The sequence below is a fragment of the Acipenser ruthenus genome, chromosome 10 (genome assembly GCF_902713425.1).
Source record: "Acipenser ruthenus chromosome 10, fAciRut3.2 maternal haplotype, whole genome shotgun sequence".
Lineage (NCBI taxonomy): Eukaryota > Metazoa > Chordata > Actinopteri > Acipenseriformes > Acipenseridae > Acipenser > Acipenser ruthenus.
In genome coordinates this window covers 1,446,197-1,465,991 of record NC_081198.1, presented here as the reverse complement: position 1 = coordinate 1,465,991, position 19,795 = coordinate 1,446,197, and the positions used below count along the sequence as shown (strand labels likewise).

The window sequence follows — 19,795 nt, the reverse complement described above, 5'->3', positions numbered from 1 at the left end:
TTGTACGCTGTGGCCGATGTTGTCATGTATAGGTAATTGCGTCGAGCCGGGCCAAAATAACCATTGATGGGCTTACAAATCGCGATTTCCATGTGAAGTGGACCCCTCTGTTTCTTCTTCTCTCGGTTTTGTGTGCTCCGTTGTGTGAGGACTCTTACAAGTCGCTCATTACTACTCAAGTTGTGTGGCAACAGAAACAGTAAGGAAAGTTTGCAAACTCGCACAGCAAGCAGCCCCATGCACACAATAGAAAGTTTGGTGGCGTAGAAAAGGTTTCTGGATAATCTCAAATAGAAATCTGTGAAGAAGCGCAACAAACGATTCAGCGCTTTTGGAGCAAAGAACGTCTTATAACACAAACTGTGTTATTCTAGTTTTACGCTGGCGTCGTTAACACTATAACTTTAATAGTTGTGTTAATTTTTGTCTTAAATATAATATTTATATATAATACACACCCAACTTTATATTTAGTACAACGTATATTTGTTGTTGGTTTATAGAAGATATTTATACACAACCGCACAAATGAAACATTTTTGCCATATAATTGCAGCCTCTTGTTTTCATTACACGATTTCAGCAGAGAAGTTCGCGTGCTTTCCTGTTTTCACTTTTTAGTGTCTGTGGATCGGAGTCGCCTTTTGTTTTCTTCAATACCATCGACTCTCTTTCTCAACATAGCTCGACTAAGCGTGTTGCTACAAATACTGAGACGCCTTGCATGGTTACTGTAGGGTAAACTGTACTTTCCATGTGCAAAAAACGAATAGACTGTAACAATGTGTAACAATGACGAAGCGAGTCTGAGCACAGGCTACATTCTGAATGATGATTTATAACATGCGTACAATTATTACAGCCCGTCGAAGTGTTATGAATGGCAAAGATCTGTACTCGGTCGCACATTTGTTTTTTTAAAGTCTGGTTTTGGTCTCCCGTCCCAACAGTATTTTGTTTTAATGAGCACATACGCGTTGGTTTGTTAACACTAACTCGACTCTTTTAAAATACGCACGCGCTGTTTCCTTAAAAACAAAAGTTAAAAACAAATAAAGAAAAAAGCGAAAAAAGAAAAATACACCCCCTTTGCAATGTAGTTCATATTTCTGTTAAATCATTAATACACTGCTAAATAAAAATAATACATACAAACCGCGCCTTTATCACCTCTAAACGTAATTAGTAATGTATACTGTGTGTGTATGTGTGTGTGTGTCGTATAACTACAGCGTTCTTGCTACTCGCAGTGCAGTGTTGCCAGAAATGTATATGGTTAGACTGAGAACTCACATGGTGTTGTTTATTCGCTCACAGTTATTTAATGCACTGTGCTTTAGAATGACTCTCTCTTGTGTTCCACACGTTCTACTCGCATGCACCACTTCCCACATATCCGATTTCTCCTATTGCATGTATTCTTGCAAAGCTCTGCTTCGCATTATCTTCAATGGAGCCACCACGCCTACTAGAAATGCTTTTAATCTGATCTCAGAATGAAATCAGGGGTTACAGTTACGATTTACAATCTCTTACAATTTGTAATTACGTGTATATTTGCTTTTATTTTCTGCAAGTGGAGTATTAGCATATTAGCTCGGACCACCCATGCCTCTGCCAGTATACTCCAGCAATCTCCGCTGGTAAGAGAGGCCTGCTTTTAACCCATGAATTTTGTGCCGTTGCGCATTGCCACAGACAGACACATTAAACGGCTTCATGCTATTTTTAAAACCAGGAATTGCGCTTAATAACTACCCGTTTTTAGCGATCCAGAAATCCTAATATTGTGGTCCTTTATTTATCCTTCTCTTTTCTTTTTAACGAGGGCAAGGCTTTAAACGGTCAGGTCGGTTCCCTTTAGATATGGTTATATGTGTTTAAACGTTTTAGTGTCAAGCTAAGAAAACAACCCGTTTCAGAAAGAAAGCTGTTATCTGCTGCCAAATCTACTATTGATTATATTACCACTTAAATAATGACACAACCACGCATTCATTTCAAAAAAATAATGTAACAATCAATGACCAATAATTCTTGGATTTTGAGTAGGTAATGCTTGCTTTCAAGTTACCACAGCAGAAGATAGTGATTCAAAATGTGCATTTAAAATATGTAACATAATGGTAAAGCTGTCCGTATCTTGTAGAAATAAAAAAAACATATCCATCTATTAATTTTTGCACAGTTCCACATCACAGATATGATGTCCTGTCTAATGGTTTAACAGAAGATTCGCGTTGAGTGAATATTTAAGATGCCGAAGTGCGCATTGTTGATATGGCAGTAACATTTTAAAGAGACCATCTATTCACACGGGTACACTGCATTTTGTCACACGTACACGACAGGCTTGTATTTTGGTTCTGCAATAATTTTGCAAGTGATTTGATTAACAGCCTTATATACTTTAAAAGACGAAACACGTGAGGTGTATGTTGGAACATATTACTATTCATTGCGTGTGTTATTCGACGAGCTAATGGACAAATCCCTTGTGCATAAATGTGCATTTTACTATACCGTATTTCATGTAATTGGTGTGGTATAATCTATAATTCAGGATTAATTGTAATTTAGGAAATATATATATATATATATATATATATATATATATATATATATATATATATATATATATATATATATACCCTAAATTACAATTAATTACAATTGAATGTTCATGATCACCAGTAGATAAAGCGTCAAGTCAGTTTTCAATAAAAAAGACAAAAAAAAAATATCCTACTGCAAAATAGACGTTTGAGCAAAAAAAAAAAAAAAGAAAAGAAAAAACAAGGCTGAATAAATAAAATCGGTAAATGAAGTACGTATTTTTAGAACAAGGGTCACAACAATATCAAGTTAAGACATGCTTTGTTTTCTCTGACTAAAGAAGCAGTTATTATTAGTCCTGGCTTATATCCAGAAATAGTTAGCTCGGACCTTTTGCATCGGTTACTATACCCATCTTTCTGTGGCTGAATTGCTGATTAAAATTGTGTTTTTTTTCTCGACTTAAGCTTATAAAAGGACACCTTATTGTCCACTTAATGGAGTTTTAACCCTCCGTCCATTTTCCTAAAGAGTCTTTAGTGCCAGTGGAATGGGAGGGGGCTCCCAAATCGATTAGAAGCGCTTGGTAGCTACAAGCTAATTATGGACAGGGTTTTTTTTTTCTTTACAAAGTTGAGTCCGTAAATAAAGCTATTGAAACGTGTTGAAATGAAGGTTTAAGATTTAGAAGACAGCCGAGGGACTGAGCGGGTTCTTGTGGGTGCTATGTGAAACAGGCAAGTCAGTCCACATTAATACTCCGCGGGTGTCTCAGGCGAATTAACCTCACAGTGCAGAACAGAAACAAAATCGATGGTCTTACAGTGAACTAGTGGGGGAAAAGAATACAGATTAAGTGAGCAAAAAAAATAAAAAAAACCCCGCAAATTGCAAGCACAAATCAGCTCCAATTTGTTCGAGTGATACTATAGATCGGTGTTGTTATCGTTTTTCATAGTCTGCTTGTGCTGTCTGGCTGTTTGGAGACACGCATGTCTTTCTGTCTGTCTAACTCTCTATAGCCTTTAGATATATAAAAACAAGCATGGCTCTTCAAAGCATATAAACTTAGCAGAATTTGTGTTTTACAATATGTACACCGCTTGCTTTAAACATTGTTAAGTTTTTTTTGAAAGATCTACTTTGACAATTCCCTAGTCAAAGTCGTTGTTATATTTTAATTAGAAAGTGCTATTTAATCTATCTGTGTGTATTTATATAACGAAGTGAAGTGCGTGAACATTGAAGAAATTCAAAGCAAAACCAACCTATATAATTGCAGTCTGCTTTAGTTTTTTATCCGTCTTGAATGTGGAAATAAATGTATCTTTTAAACTATGGGCGAAGGCTGACTGGTACTCCATCATCGCATAGGTGTAGCGGCGTTGTGCTTTAATAGTCTATAGAGAAACAGGGCCATACATCATGCTTGATAAGAAGCTATTAATCCTGTAGCTATAGCCTACTGTTAAAAAACAAATGTACCCTATTGATATTGATTATAACATGCTACATGTAAACGTACAACGTGCCTATAGGTCTCAAGCTCACTGATCTAATTTAGTCTAAAATAAGAATGCTGATATTATTTTTATTTTTTTGCTGTGTGATCCTTTTTACAATATTTAGTGACTGATACAATAGAACGTATACGAATTATACGTATACGGGTTTTTAATGTAGAGCCATCGAAGGCAAGCAGAATATATATATATATATATATATATATATATATATATATATATATATATATATATATATATATATATATATATATAATTTAATAATGCAGCCTTATATACAGGTGCCTAACTGATCCAGTCAATGGCATATGTGTTTAATATAACTATATATATATATATATATATATATATATATATATATATATATATATATATATATATATATATAGACACACACGCACGCACGCACGCACTCACACACACACTCACACACCAACTCCCCAGTAATGTTGTTGAAGCTGACACCCTGCGATCCTTCAAGAAGCTGCTTGATGAGATTCTGGGATCAATAAGTTACTAACAACCAAACGAGCAATATGGTCCGATTGGCCTCCTCTCGTTTGTAAACTTTCTTATGTTCTTATGTTCTCATATATTCATATATATATATATATATATATATATATATATATATATATATATATATATATATATATATATATATATATATATATTCAATCATATTGAATAAAAACTAGGCTATATATAAAAAAATAGAAATCGGTTTCAATACCCCCCCCCCCCCCCAACACACACACACATTTTGGAATACACGTTTTGCTTCAGCTAAAAAAGTTTAATACATATTGAGAAGTATTTATTATGCATGCTTTAAGCAAGTTAATTTATTCTCATTGCATTGCAGAATAAACATATTTTACAGATGTTGTGCGATGTAAAAGAAAGAAAGAAAGAAAGAAAGAAAGAAAGAAAGAAATGTGTCACCCTTGGAAGTCAATATAAAATAAGAAACATTACACGTACTTAATCACTTAATTAGTTACTTAATTAGTAAATGTGACACAGATTGTTAGAGGATAGAAGGCTTCACAAAAGTGTAATCATGACAAATAACCCTACAACCCGAATAATGTCTTTAATGTTAAATTGATAAACATTTCCATCAATAAAAAATAATAATAGTAATAATAATAAAAATAATAATCAATGTGCAAAATGAGATGGAAAGAAGGCTCACGGTTTCAGCGAGCAACTGCGCGACTAGCTACAGCTTCCTAAAACTCTGAGTCGCTTCCTGCTTTGAGTCCACACCATGAAGCGCGTATCGCATCCCCCCCCTCCCCCTCCCCCCTCTCTCTCTCTCTCTCTCTCTCTCTCTCTCTCTCTCTCTCTCTCTCTCTCTCTCTCTCTCTGTGTCTCACTGTCCTTCTCTCTTTTTTGTTTGTTCGTCTGCTTTTCGTTTATCCTCGAAAAGAAAAGAAATCTGACAAATAAAATTAAACTTTCAGCCCGCTGCATTTGAAACAACAGGTGTCATGATGATTGTGTACGTGCGGCCCGGCTTTGATCCATCCCTTCGCTTCTTTCACATGCAAACCCGTCTTCCCTTTGATGATACCAGGGGAGGAGAAATCTACACCGTGATTTCTGCTTGCTCTTGTATTTTTTAATTTCTTATTGTATTGGATTTGTTTTTCTGTCCATAGTGCAAACATGATGTGGACATATAGCAGGATTCGGAGTGCTCTCTATGTGTCAAACGACGCAGAATGTGTTGCATTAAGAAACAGCTTGTCTTTAAACTTCTGATCAAGGTCAGCTCACGATGTTATTGGTATTGTTACTATTATGATTCATGATTATTATCATTATTATGTAGAGTCACAATTTAGACTGAAATAGTATCTACCGATATGGGAAGGTTCAACATGATATATTGATATATTTAATTTATATTTAATATATGTTGTATCTGTAACCTGATCCTTTAAACGTAACCCATTGATCACTGGCGTCACCGTTTCCTTGTCTTTCGCCAGCGTCTCGCTATGACACTGCTTCTTCTTCTTCTTCTTCTTCTTCTTCTTCTTCTTCTTCTTCTTCTTCTTCTTCTTCTTCTTCTTCTTCTTCTTCTTCTTCTTACTGATGAAGGTGATGACACGTGGTGACTTTAGCTGTACATGTGATACCCATTCTTACAATACAATTATAACCCACAGTGCAAACGAGCCCATTCCAAAGGTATAAGAAAGGTCTGGACACTGTGGAATGACCAATTCATTGAACACAGATATTTGCTGGTTTACACACATGGCTCGTTTACAATTGTATGTTGAGGAACGGTTTGTGCCCTGATTCTATTTTGCAGAATGCTTTTTGTTTCATATGAAATTTACACTGACATACTCACATTTCCACATTATATATATATATATATATATATATATATATATATATATATATATATATATATATATATATATATATATATATAGACAAACACACACACACACAGAACACATTATTAGAGTTTATGGGCCAGGAGAATAATTTCTGCAACATTAATATTCTTTTTCCCGTTTACAATAAATTAATATTAATGGGTTTGGGTAAGGCTTGTAAATGTGGCCATATAAATATATATATTAATCTTTTGAGTACAAATACTTACTAACCTCATTCTGTGTAAGAAAGGGTTTAATCAAATACAGTAAAACCAATACTAATACACATTCATCAAAATATAAAGAAAACAATGAGCTTCTTTTTAAAATGTGCAGCTCGTTTGAAAACAAAACAAATAATAATTTGTATATCGCCATAGCGAGAGAAAAAAATGGAAAGGTCTGTGTAAATGTCATGTTTTAATTAGGGGTTTGTTTCAATCTAACAATCCGGCTAACAGCTCTGTAAGATGTATGCAGCTGGCACAGAATAAACAGATATATTCACATTCATATTAATCTGATAAAAAAAACAAACCGCTTATGAGTACAGTTATGCGTCAGGTCATTAAAAACAAGTCATCGGGTTGGGAGTCTCTGTCTTAACCCATTAAGTGCTGTCTGCATTTGAGGAAAGGCTCGACTTTTTTTCCAGCATTTTTTTTTTTTTGGCATCTATGTTGTTTAATGTGCTCTTTAACTATATTGTTATGACAACTTACTCGCAGTTTGTGAACCGCAAAAGTTAAGTCTACATGTAATGTATCAAATGACATAAACACAGCTTGTGTTGTGATTTTTTTCAAATGTAAAGAGGTTCGTTTTTTTTTCTCCTAAAAAAAGGTGTGCTTTATAACTTGTTCTCGCCGTTAAGCGTGGCATTTTTGCGCTTTAATTTATTTATCATGTGAAAATAAACCAGTGGCAAAGCGTCGTCTGGAACACAGAATATTAACTTTCGAAAAAAAAGTTTTATCCGTCTGTAAATTCACTGTGACAAATAGACACCTGCTTTCCATTGAGCCACACACATACACGAGTGACTGATCAGTCCTGATTCACACGTCGGGCCCCACTTTTTATGACGGAAGGCTTGACCATTTAACTCATATAAGAGCAGCGGGTATTCACATTTTTTGGTACAATCCTCTTTAACGTTTACATGGATACAAAATGCCCCGTTTTTAACAAGATCTTAAATAATAAAAGCGTTTCCATTTTTTAAGAGGTCTAATGCAACTCTGTAACATAATTCTTTCTTTCTTTCGTTCTTTCTTTCTCTATTTACATTATTGTTTTACAACTTACTGTTCATGTATTAGCGTATATATATATATATATATATATATATATATATATATATATATATATATATATATATATATATATATTCCGTTCAAGAAATAGAGTACCATTGGTATAGGAGCTTTTTTTTTTTTTTTTTTTTTTTTAAACGCTGTTTTTGATTACTTAAACGGATTCCGTCGCTTGTGAGGGGTTCCCTTTCAACGCCGAACATGAAACCGCTACAAGCCTGCCTCGAATAGTGTTATTTCCACACACTGTAAATCAGTCAGCACCAAAACCTTATTAACGCGGCGCTTAAACTTGCTAGGGGTATGTATCTACTTATCTATCTATCGGACTGTCATAACCGTGTAATAAATATGCGTTTTAAAAGCACGCTCATTTTGGTGCTTGTATCTATGTGATGGTTTTTAATATCGCTAAAGCCGATGCAACAATTAAAAAACAAAACAAAGCAATACAGTAAGCCAATCAAAATAAGTCGCATTACTGTATAAAGCACGGACGCTTATATATAGAAAAATATTCATTCCTTAGCTTCTGTACGTCGCCTTGGATAAAGGCGCCTGCTAAATAAACAAATAATAATAATAATAATAATAATAATAATAATAATAATAATAATACCAGATAACAGTGACGAATGAATGAAATAGAAGGGGGAAAATGAAAAGTAAAACAATTTAAAAAGGCCACTTCTCCCATCTGGATTGACCCCAGTGTTTGTGGACCGTCTCTGCTGCTGTGGCTAAATTGACTCATAATACAGTGCGTATGGTTACATCTATTATCTTACCCCCGGGGTACAGTGGCATCCCACAACCCCCCTATAGCAAGGTGGAAATTAAAGAGGAATGAGAACACTTGCGCATATTACAGTATATCTATCTATATCAATTTGTTATATGTCTTTAATTTGTCTTTCCACCTAGAACATTATTTAAGGGCATATAATCCGGGTTTATTTTCCAAGCATATCCAGCCTCTAAACATACCCGTGTCTTTAACAACACAATAATAGAATTTGGCTCGAGTTATTCGTTCCCTGTTTTGTAACATTAACATGTCATTTCCCCCCTTTAAAAAACACAGGCGTTGAATTTCTTTTTTTTAACGCACTAGAGCAACATATTTGTATTTCATCGATTACAGGTGCTTTGGTATAGTTTATGCTGTTATATATTGTATCACTGAACTGCTGTCCCTACATTTGAAAAGGGCTCTTATTTTGCCATGACGAAAGTGTTTGTCCTCAGCATTTATTATTGGTTCATTGGCAAATAAAGGTAAGGTTTAAAAACAGTCTGTCAGCAGGATTGAAAAGAGAAAGTGATCTTGTCACTTTGACACCTCGGTAAAGTAAACTGCTTGCACTGTTGAGTGCCCATATGCGCACCCCTCTTTTAACCAGTTGTAGAGACCGTACAGACCGCAGAGATCCTAGCCGATGTTAACTTTGAACGCGTTGTTTGTGTTCATTTACATTTGTATGACACATTTCACTGTTTATTCATTCAACGACAGGGAATAAACACACACACACACACACACACACACACACACACACACACACACAACTATTATTTAACTATTATATAAGTTAGAAGCCTCTATAGGCTTAAAGTATGCTGGGTGAATTCAAATAAACTACTATGGTATAGATACATGTAGAGATGTCTGATAGAGCTGGCGTGAACTGAGCAAATGCAACACTGATATATATATATATATCCTCTTCAATATTATTACGATCGCCATGGAAACCCTTCGGATCATTGCGCCTTGACTGCGCCGTTTTGACAATGCGCCGGCTCGAGAGATAAACGCGCTGCCGAGGGACACGGCTATATATTTATGTTAATAACGGCGAGGACTCAAGCGTAACACGTGACCCTCTCTATTAGCCCGCCCATGAAAAATCATCGCAGCTGCAGCCCCACACTGAGGAAGCGTTATGTTTCTTGACACGACAGCACAAGTGCACGGAGGAGTGCGCAATTGAGCTAAATGGACACTTGTTTTTAGAGTGAATGCAGCACGACCCTCATAGGATCACATCTGTTCAATTAACTTTCAGTTTAAGATCATTAATGTTGGGTTTAACCTCCCCTCTGAGAACGACTGTACTGATAGAGGGAGCAAACTGGGTAAGAAAGATCACGCACAAATTCAACCCGCCGTGATGTGACGTGCGTGTTTATTAGATTCTGGAGTGCAAAGGCTTTGTAATTAATTTCTCACCTCTTATTAGCTCCGTTCACACTGGGCTCTTTCCCAACATCTTGGTGGACTGGTTTAGGAAAGCTGTGTTATTTAAAAAAAAACAATTTGATTAATTAAATCAATTCACTAACCCTCTGTTTTAAAGAAGGCTGATTAGTTTTTTTCTCATTTTTCAAAGCGCCAATATAATTATCTCACACTCTTAAAAACAGTAGTCCTGAACACCCCCATTGCAGCTGCTTCCTGGTACAAGACCCCATCATGTGCTGTAACAATTTCAGTCCAATGATCTTGCTAGGATCAGACCACGTGACATTCAGCACACTTGGAACCAGGAAGCAGTGTTTTTTTAAATCTACAATCAACCTTCAGTTCTCCATGTATCGTTTCCCAATCAATCTGCCGATCACAAACCCATAAAAATATAACAATATGTCTATCACAAATCCATGGAAAATATAATAACATGCCTGTCACAAGCCCATAGAAAATATAATATGCCTATCACAAACCCATGGAAATAGGGTGCTTGTACATTCTATGCACACCATATGATTCCTTGCGGTTTCTCTGCCATTCTTATACAGGCCCCTACCTACCAAAAGAGGGTAGCTATATAACCGCTTCTATACTGGACCATTTGTTGCTAAATGAATCTTAATCAGGGATTCGGAATTCGATACTCCATATTTGGAACCCTTTATTTGGCTGGGGGTTCCATCACATTGTGGAACCCCGAATGCTTCTTGCTAGGACTCAGGCGTGGTATTCATATTGAACTCATTGTAAAGCACCCTTTGTTGTGCAGTATATAAGAATGATTAGAGAACCGAAACAAAAATGTTTCCTAAGAGAGTACCCAGAATACCTGATGTGGAAGCAGTACATTCAGATTTCCCAAATAGTTCTTTAGCGCTGAAGTAACCGACCACCTTAAAATGGTACAAGTACAATTTAAACACAGTTCACTCTGAAGAGTTTTATAAGATGCATTTACAGCCAAACTAAATATTTAGGAGACTGTTGAGAGGAAATGGGGATTTCTCGGTGCCAATATCAATACTGTTTTCTTTTTTTTTTGTAAAACGCTGCCTTAGGAAAAGTCTTCCAGTATATGTCATACATTAGAAATACACGGGTTGCTTGAACACCTTTCAATGGCTATAGAAACGAGATCGTTTCAGATTAGGGATGGGGTTGGTTTGGTAATCAGTCTTTAGCCGGGTTGAATTGAAGATTTGGGGTGTTCCCCACATGTTGAAAAGCACTGTCGCCAATAGGCCTACCCCTCACAGATGCATCTAGTTCAAATGAGCCCCTTCCAGTCATGGCTTAAAATAACGGGAACAATATATAGACGACGTGTAATATGGGTTATACTGTCTATCAGGGAGTTAGACAGCCGTCGCACATAAATCAGACCTATAGGGCGATATACAGAAACCCAAGAAGAGAGAGACTCTCATTTAGCGACGGTGTCTTACAGTGGAAAATCTTTACTTTGCAAAGAGGGGAAAATGTTTAGCAGAATCAATGTAATGCGATCTGTCTGGGGTCGAGAGGGCAAACGTTTCAAGACTAATGTTTATTTTGAGTAGTGAGGGGTGTCTGTTTTGCTTTCTTCGTGACCCAATGCCTGCGCCCTAATATCCTTAACAGATCCACCGCAACTAACCGCTGGAAAACAAAGCGCTCCAACAACGACGCATTTTCGGGCATATCGCTCATTTTTCTTCTGAAACTCCGGAGGCCGTTAACAAAACAGCCATCAGTCAATTTCTAATACTCGCGGACGAAAAGTCTGGGGTTTGGATTTTTGTTTTATTTTTCAAGGAATTGTTACCTGCATGGGCAGATGATGATGATGATGATGATTATTATTATTATTATTATTATTATTATTATTATTATTATTATTATTATTATTATTATTATTATTATTATTTGTAAAAATCAGTTAACTGAAACATTTCAATAAAATAAAATAAAATAAACCAAAAAAAAAAAAAAAAAAAAAAAACCCAGAACATGACAAATTGTCAATATCAAGTATATTAAGGGTAATCGATTTCAGAATTGGAAATCGCGCCTGAACGCCGTTTTTTCTTTGTGTATACAGAATCTTACTAGACACCGGAAGGAATCTAATCCTTCAAAAGGTATTTTTTCTAACCCGCAGTTTAGTTTTTCACTTTGCCTAGATGGAGACCTTGTGCTTTTGTTTGTACAGCTGGGAACTTCCATCTGACCCATTCTCTATTTCTTTACGCATAAACTAGAAATACTAATAAAAACACACAGCCCCCCCCCCCCCCACCCCTCCCCAGACCACGAAGACTCCAGAAGCAGAGATGGAACAACTTGCCTATTGAATTATCGAGCGCCGAGGTGTGTCAGACTGGCAGATTTGTGGAACGCTTTCCATATCCACAAAGAAACGCTCGAAATCTATATCGTTCACAATGCATGAGCAAGTATCCTTGCACATGCCTTTAATTCCTTTGTCTTTCGCTCCTCTGCACACGACAAAGGACCAAGAAAGAAACGTAAACTTGAGTATTTAAGCGCTTCGATTATTTGTACAGCACCAGAAGAATAAATAACAACTGCTAAACATGTTCCAGAATCGGGTTAAAGGATGCCCCCTCACACAGAAAACAGATCGGCGGTTTGTGCTGTATGTAAATTGCAAAAAGATCTATAATCTTCAGAGGAACAATAGCTGTTTAAACACAATGGCAGAATATATATACAATCAAAATGAAATAGTCCTCAGTCCTCGTAATTAATATTGAGTTGTGACTGAAATGAGCGATTAAGGACAAACATATTTCACCAATTTACTTATTTATAATATGTATCAGCAGTGCCAAAATACAGATCCTAGGCATATTCACATAGCATTTACCGCCGTGCTAAGTTTGCACCATTTCTTGTAAAACGAAAAAGAAGCTGGCAATCTTACAGAACTAGCAAGAGCCAACTTTTAGAAACATAAAGGATGTTGCACAGCATGTTATTTGCACTCTAGAGATGTGTCAATAGTTGTAACAGAGCACTATAAGGACAGAACAGATCCCCGCCCCATTATGTAAAATATATAACACAAAAATGTATTGATCATAATCAGAGATTATTTATTTTTTAACCAAACCTATTTTGACGAACCAATTTATGCGAGGAAAATTATTTTTGAATACGACGCGATTATGTCTGTATTGCACTTGCTTACAAACAGAACCACGCCTGTTAACTTAGCTCGTGCATTTGTGCATTATAGTGTACATAAAATTCATAAATTAGAGCGCAATTCCATCGAGATAAAAAAAAAATGCATTCTGCATTATAAATAATAAAATAATAATAATAAAAATAAACTCCCTCTGAAGTCTTTAATAAACTAGATATTCAAATACAAGCACTTTGAAAAAAGAAAATGTCAGGTTCGGATCGGATTCTCGCAGACCTCACACACTCTGCCAGCGTTTTGTGGGTGCTTCTGGAGTTTGTTATTTTTTACCTGTTTTATTTTATTTAAAAAAAAACTGTTCTACCAAACAAACAAACACACACAAAAGTGTATGCATTGAATTTGGCACCTGTGTAATACTGGAAGAAAAGCAAGCCCCGCTCCCATCCAGATCTTTAGGACCTGCGAGTGATTGGCAGCTGCCTCTGAAAGAACACTCGGTAAGGGTATCCGAGTTCTCCTTTTGTCGCGGGCAGGTCTGAAGAGGATGGTGTGAGAGATCCCAGGCACCACAAAAGATGTGTTTTCCCCTGATGACATAGCCTCTTAATATTCAACCGCGCTCAAGCACCTTCCACCTATATGCATTCACTTACAACAAGATCCCTTCTATGCCTGTATACTTCAACAGAAGAGGCGCAGTAATGGATAGAAGCGAGCACAACAGAGTCTATATGTGCCTTAATATCGCATTATCCTCTTTATTATACCTTAGCCTCTGACGCGCAAAAAGGAGGTCCACAGGGGGTATACACAATTTAAAAGTCTAAATAGACTCTACCGTTTTTTTATTTTATTTTTTGGAGAAATGGGCCAGACAGGCCTTTTTGGCCCCTGCTTTCAAGCAGAGCACGGCTTCCACTCTGCGCTCAGCTCGGCTTAGTTCCTCTTCTGCGTAAACAAAAAACAATATCACATGCAGTAGTTTTGGGATGGGTCAACAAGGTAAAACCTTTGACATCACCCTATTCCTTAATGCATCAAATGAATTAAAATGGCAAACACGGAGACATTAAGACAGTGGGGACTCTACAGTTTGGGGTCATTGTCTGGCATAGAGTTTAGATTATTATTATTATTATTATTATTATTATTATTATTATTATTATTAATAATTTATTTCTTAGCAGACGCCCTTATCCAGGGCGACTTACAATTGGATCTTAATAACTTCACAGAATGACTTGGGCACCATGCTATGAAATAGATTCGTGCAGTGTGGTATATTAGATGATGTTACTGCAGTGCTGAGCGGAGTTGATTTTCCTACACTTCTAGAGCGGTGTTCTGTTTTAAGTGGGGTTATCTTACCTGGACCTGTATAGGCTACGGGTCTGCAGTATTGAAAGGGGTAGGTCTTTGAAAACAACATGATGCTTCTTCTTTAAATTTGTTCACAGGTGTTTCAAGTCGGGAGTCACGTGGCTTGCTTACCAGACTGATGCCGCACTCATCTGATAAGCCACCCAGTCCCGGATGAAAGTAAGCAGCAGGGACAGGAGGTGCAGGGCTGGCTATGAAACATCAACAAGAGACCCACGCAGTTCACACTCCACGCGGGTTTCCAGTGTCTGGAGAGGGCAACAACTCAACCAACGATATCGGCGTAATGATGCACATATATAAATACTGGCAACCTCAAACAAACACTTTAAAACAACGACGCTATATTGTATATATACTGTATATATTTCACTCAGAAATGTGTGATTGCATTATGTATCAGGCTTGTAGTCAATATTAACTAAAACAGCAGCAACTGAAAAATAATGACATTCCCAGTGGTCATTTTGTTGACGTTCCTTGGAGCAAGTTGGTCCAGCCACGTCACAAGTTGTACTTCTCTATTGAATCATATCATGATGTAAATCGGCTGTGTAGTTTGTTTCGTCACAGCAAGTCATGTTTACAGCACCGAGGGTTAAATAAGTTATCAAAACAGGAACTATAAACTACTCAATAAAATCCTCGCAGGTCTGTCCCTTCCTGTCGCAGAACTTTGCCTCATTGAGTTGCAACTGTTGATTCCCTAAATGACAAGGTCTAATTAACACGGCTATTAGGCACTGACCTTCAGTAAAGCCGCAGCGACAGATTCATTAAAGCTGTTGCCACAACGCAAATCCAGCTAATGACTCCTTGAATAGCCACGGAGACAGAAATGTAACTATAAAGGTTTGCTCACGTTTGTCATTGAAGTTTTTATGGGGAGAGTCCCACAGCAGCGAGATGAACTCATTCCAGACCAGGGGACCTCAGATCTTCAGTGCATTGCGTGAGAAGCAGCAAAACAGGCGAGTCAGGACTACATATCCTCCAGCAAAAATGTGAAGTGAGCAAAATTATATTTGTGGTCTGCTTGGAAAGTTGTTCAGTCTTACAATTCCACAAATATCAATGAATTTATTTTATTTATTTATTTGTTTAATTATTTAACCAGGAGATTTAACAATTAATAGCGAGTCCTCATTTACAAGATAATTGCAATGTACAAAAAACAAAATAAAACATGTGTGGTTCAAACTTAATCAGCATCATACCAAGATCAAAGGATATAATAAACAAGACATATCTATTTGTTAATGTGAACTGAAGGAGAATCATTGGCAGCAGGCTCAAAGCAATTCCCTCATACGATCTTTAAAACAAAACATCATACATTTAACGAAGCCTTGCATACCGTCCATGCATCCCAAAGCAGATTCATTAAGGCTCAGGTTCTGAAAGTAAACCAGAGCTATCTGGACCACATGGTTATACTGAAACTACCAAGCTTTACTTTCCACTGTGCAAACTCTGGAAGTTCTAGAACCTCAGTGAGCATTCTGTTCCCCCCCTCCCTCTGCCAATCAGATCATTCGATTCTCAACAGGAATGGTATGTAAATCATTCTGTATTTAGGCTGTCTGAGCACAAGGGAACAACAGATTGGAAAGCCTTGTGGGGGGTCAGTGTACCCTAAGTCTACCTACCACCACAGACTGGACATCTAATACCATTGTCCTTTCCCCATTCCCGAGAAACCTCTTTGCATTTCATGTATTTGCCTGTGTTTAAGGAAAATGTGCATCACTCAATAGATTATTTGCATCGTTATAATAGCATATTTTTTTTGTGATGGTGAAATAGTTTTCATAGCTGGGATTTAGAGCTTAAAAACCAAAAGCCTCCTGGTTTGGTTTCCAGTAGACTCTCAATCTATCTCCTACACTCTTTGTTAAAAAATCTCCTACACTCATGCTTATAAGTGCCCCCTCCCTGTGCATAAGTGCATGCTCCTGTTGAGCTGATTAGTCGGCACTGTTAATGAGAGTGCTCCAGAGGAAGGGGGCTGAGCGCACACCTTAGCACACTAACACTGGGCAGTGGAGACACAGCTGCCACATTCATCAAACAATCCCTTCTTGTGAGAGAGACGGTTTGCTCCACCTGGACTCCACCTGTTGCTTCAATGGAGAAGGTGCACAATAGCTGTTGTGCTGCCTCATGCTGATGCGTGTGCTGCCCACGTCCTGCGCTCGAGGGGCCCTTGCACATTCATTTTGCTTCTCATAAGTTCTGACTCTATTGAGCGGTTTGCGTTTTGGTGACTGATACGTACATAGCTGAATAAATATTGCTACTACAGATGCTAGGATGAATTGTTTCAATTCTCTTTCATAAGGAATCATTTATGAAATAAGAAATAAATACATATTTGCTCCTAACAGCATCTTTTATGCATTTGAAGCAAGCTGGTTGCCTTCCAAGTGTTTAAATAAAAAGCCATGCAGACTGCACAGGTGATAGTAGCTGGGTTTTAAGATCCTCATCCAATAATGTATTTCATTAAAAAACACATTTTGATTAAACACATGGCATTGCTATTTGAACTTTGTAAAAATTATTTGCATTAAGGTCTAATGTGGGTTTGCAAATGACTTTACTTGCATGTGCTCCTATTTTGATTATATGTCATGCAGCTTGCAAAGTAATGACCCTGCATTCAGTTTAAATGCAATTTCAAACCTCTCAGTGTTGATGATGGACCGGGGGTGGTTTTGAAGGTTCAAAGCTAAATACTTTGAAAAGGGGGTAATGGGAGTGAACTAATAAGTATTATTAAAAAAAATGAAATGAAAGAAATAAAATAAAAGGTGAAATGACACAATGCATGCCCCTCCAAGGCCGGGATATGTGAAGTGCCCAAGATTACAGGGGCGCATTGCTGGCCTTTGAGAGGTTATTGAAGCAGCAGCCCTTGGAGAAAGCAGAGGTACAATGATGCCCTAATGATTTATGTTTCAAAGCGATCTGTGAAAGATCTGGCTTTAAACCTCTTGGCTTTGTTTGGATTTTGAGGAAAGCTGCGAGCGATGATGCAAATAACATCAATTAAAGGGCTGAGCGGCTGATGCATGTTGCTAATGAGCACGTTTCAGGAACTCCAGTGTGTTAGAAAAAGCAAAGGACAGCCCCCTTTCGTGAAGCTTCATTGCAGTGTTAGAAATGGTTGTGGACCCCAGAGAAGTGACCTGGATTGTAATGGTATAATGCCAGAGTTTCAGAAAATAATATTTTCTTTTTTCTCTTATTTATATACATATGACTGACCCATTTCACCTCTCTACTTTAAGTTTCTTTTACTGGCCTGGTAGAACATTGATTACACTGACCCCCATCATGTATGATTTAGTATCTAGTCTGTATCTGTGCACTGACCCCCCTCATGTATGATTTAGTATCTAGTCTGTATCTGTTCACTGACCCCCCTCATGTATGATTTAGTATCTAGGCTGTATGTGTTTTGCTACCTGTTTAATTCCTGCTGATATAAAGATCCTGCCACACACAAACTAACACAAGTAACAATAACACTGTAAATTTGCAGTGTAATTTTTCAGTTTTCCATGGTTTTCCCATTGATACACTATGAACGTGCTATATTATTATTTTTGATAAAAGCATGTCTCATAGTTTTTTTTTTTACACCTCGACAAAAAAAGGTGAAATGTGTACCTGTCTTTTTTTACAATGGCTTATTTAGCAGTTGCCCAGGGTCACATGTACCTGTGTCTCCAGGTGGAGCGACTGACAGTACAATGGAGCTGGTCTTACCTCTGCTTTACCATGCTTTCACTTTGCTTTTACTGTGCTTGAGGGGGAGCCTGTGAGCCACACCGTGCTGATCAGCTGCTGCTCTGGCACTCACTCCCCGGATGGCAGAAACACGCTGCTCTCCACACTGTACAGAATGAGGCACAGCCTGCGCACGCTGGGCCAAGGCAACAGCAACTGTACACGATTTGAAATGCAGTTGAACACGGTTGCCGTAGCTGGACCACCAGCAGCGAAAGAAGGAAATGAACTAAGTTATTGTTAACAACTGTATTACTGGGTAGTGTGCTTTTTGAACTCAGCCGGGATCCAAACCCTTGATGGAGATGGATTGATTTGGCAGCCCAGGGTTAAAATGATTGCCTCTCTAGCCTTTGTATGATAACACAAAATTAAAACTGTATGGGAAAATTGGAATGGAGTTTTCAACACAGTTGTTTGACAGTGTGTTATACTCCATTCTGTCACTGGCTGTGTTGAAAAGAACTGTACAAACATACAGAAAAAACAATAGCTCAAGTGAGATCTCTCTCTCTCTCTTTCTCTCTCTCTCTCCCTCCCTCCCTCCCTCCCTCCCTCCCTCTCTCTCTCTCTCTCTCTCTCTCTCTCCCTCCCTCCCTCTCTCTCTCTCTCTCTCTCTCTCTCTCTCTCTCTCTCTCTCTCTCAAACCTACTAGAGCGCTTCATAGAATCAGATGCAGGTCAGCATATCAATTGCTTCCCAAACTGCATCACTGCTGGACCTGCCCCACTGTGAGATACAGAACAGCAGTTGTAAAGACGAGTTGAAGGTGATTTAATTTATTTTTGCAAACAACAGTAGAAAAAAAAGAACTATGCAGACGAAAACAATCAATACATTTGGAAGAAAAAAATGTGTAATACAATTTAAGTCCCCACAGCAATACCCACCCATAACCATGTATAAAACTAACCCCAATGATTAAAATCAGGGCTCAGCGTTCGCCGTGCCACCCATCTCCTCTGCTTCACAGCTAGCGTAGGAAAACAACCAAGCACAACGAACTCACTGTGTTTTATTATGGGGACGTGTTCCTTCCACTGAATATTTGTTTAAACAGCCGAGTTTCCCATTCAGACGTACGAGTGTTTTCTTGTGTAATGCCTTTAAACGGAGAGCAGCGAGAAAGGGAAACAGAGTCTCTGCCGCAGTGTTTGGCTTCCCTGAGAGCGCACCAGTGTTCTGTCAGTGATCATTGTCGAGAGGCGAGATTGATGACCCTCAATGGGAAGCTTTGGTTTGGATTAGACTGTGCTTGAAGGCACCCCAGTTGGCAGAAACACAATGTTCTGAGTCATGGCCAGCCATGCAGTCGGATTCCCAGGGTTAGACACGGCTACGAGTAACATTGAGCAACAAGGCGCACCTCTCCACCAGCTAGGAGGGGCGGGAGCGCAACTGGACAATTCAAC

The 19,795-nt window shown here is 37.9% G+C and overlaps 1 protein-coding gene across 2 annotated transcripts in view; it reads left to right on the top strand.

Annotated features, from left to right (window-relative positions):
* Positions 1–17,116, top strand: part of LOC117405612 (forkhead box protein D2-like) — a 21,912-nt gene extending 4,796 nt beyond the window's left edge. For both annotated transcript variants that reach the window (XM_059031455.1, XM_059031454.1), the window contains exon 2: positions 14,666–17,116. In XM_059031455.1, the coding sequence (XP_058887438.1) occupies positions 14,666–14,707 (42 nt within the window). In that variant the 3' untranslated portion in view covers positions 14,708–17,116. The remainder of the gene's footprint in view (positions 1–14,665) is intronic.
* Positions 17,117–19,795: the final 2,679 nt, after the last annotated feature.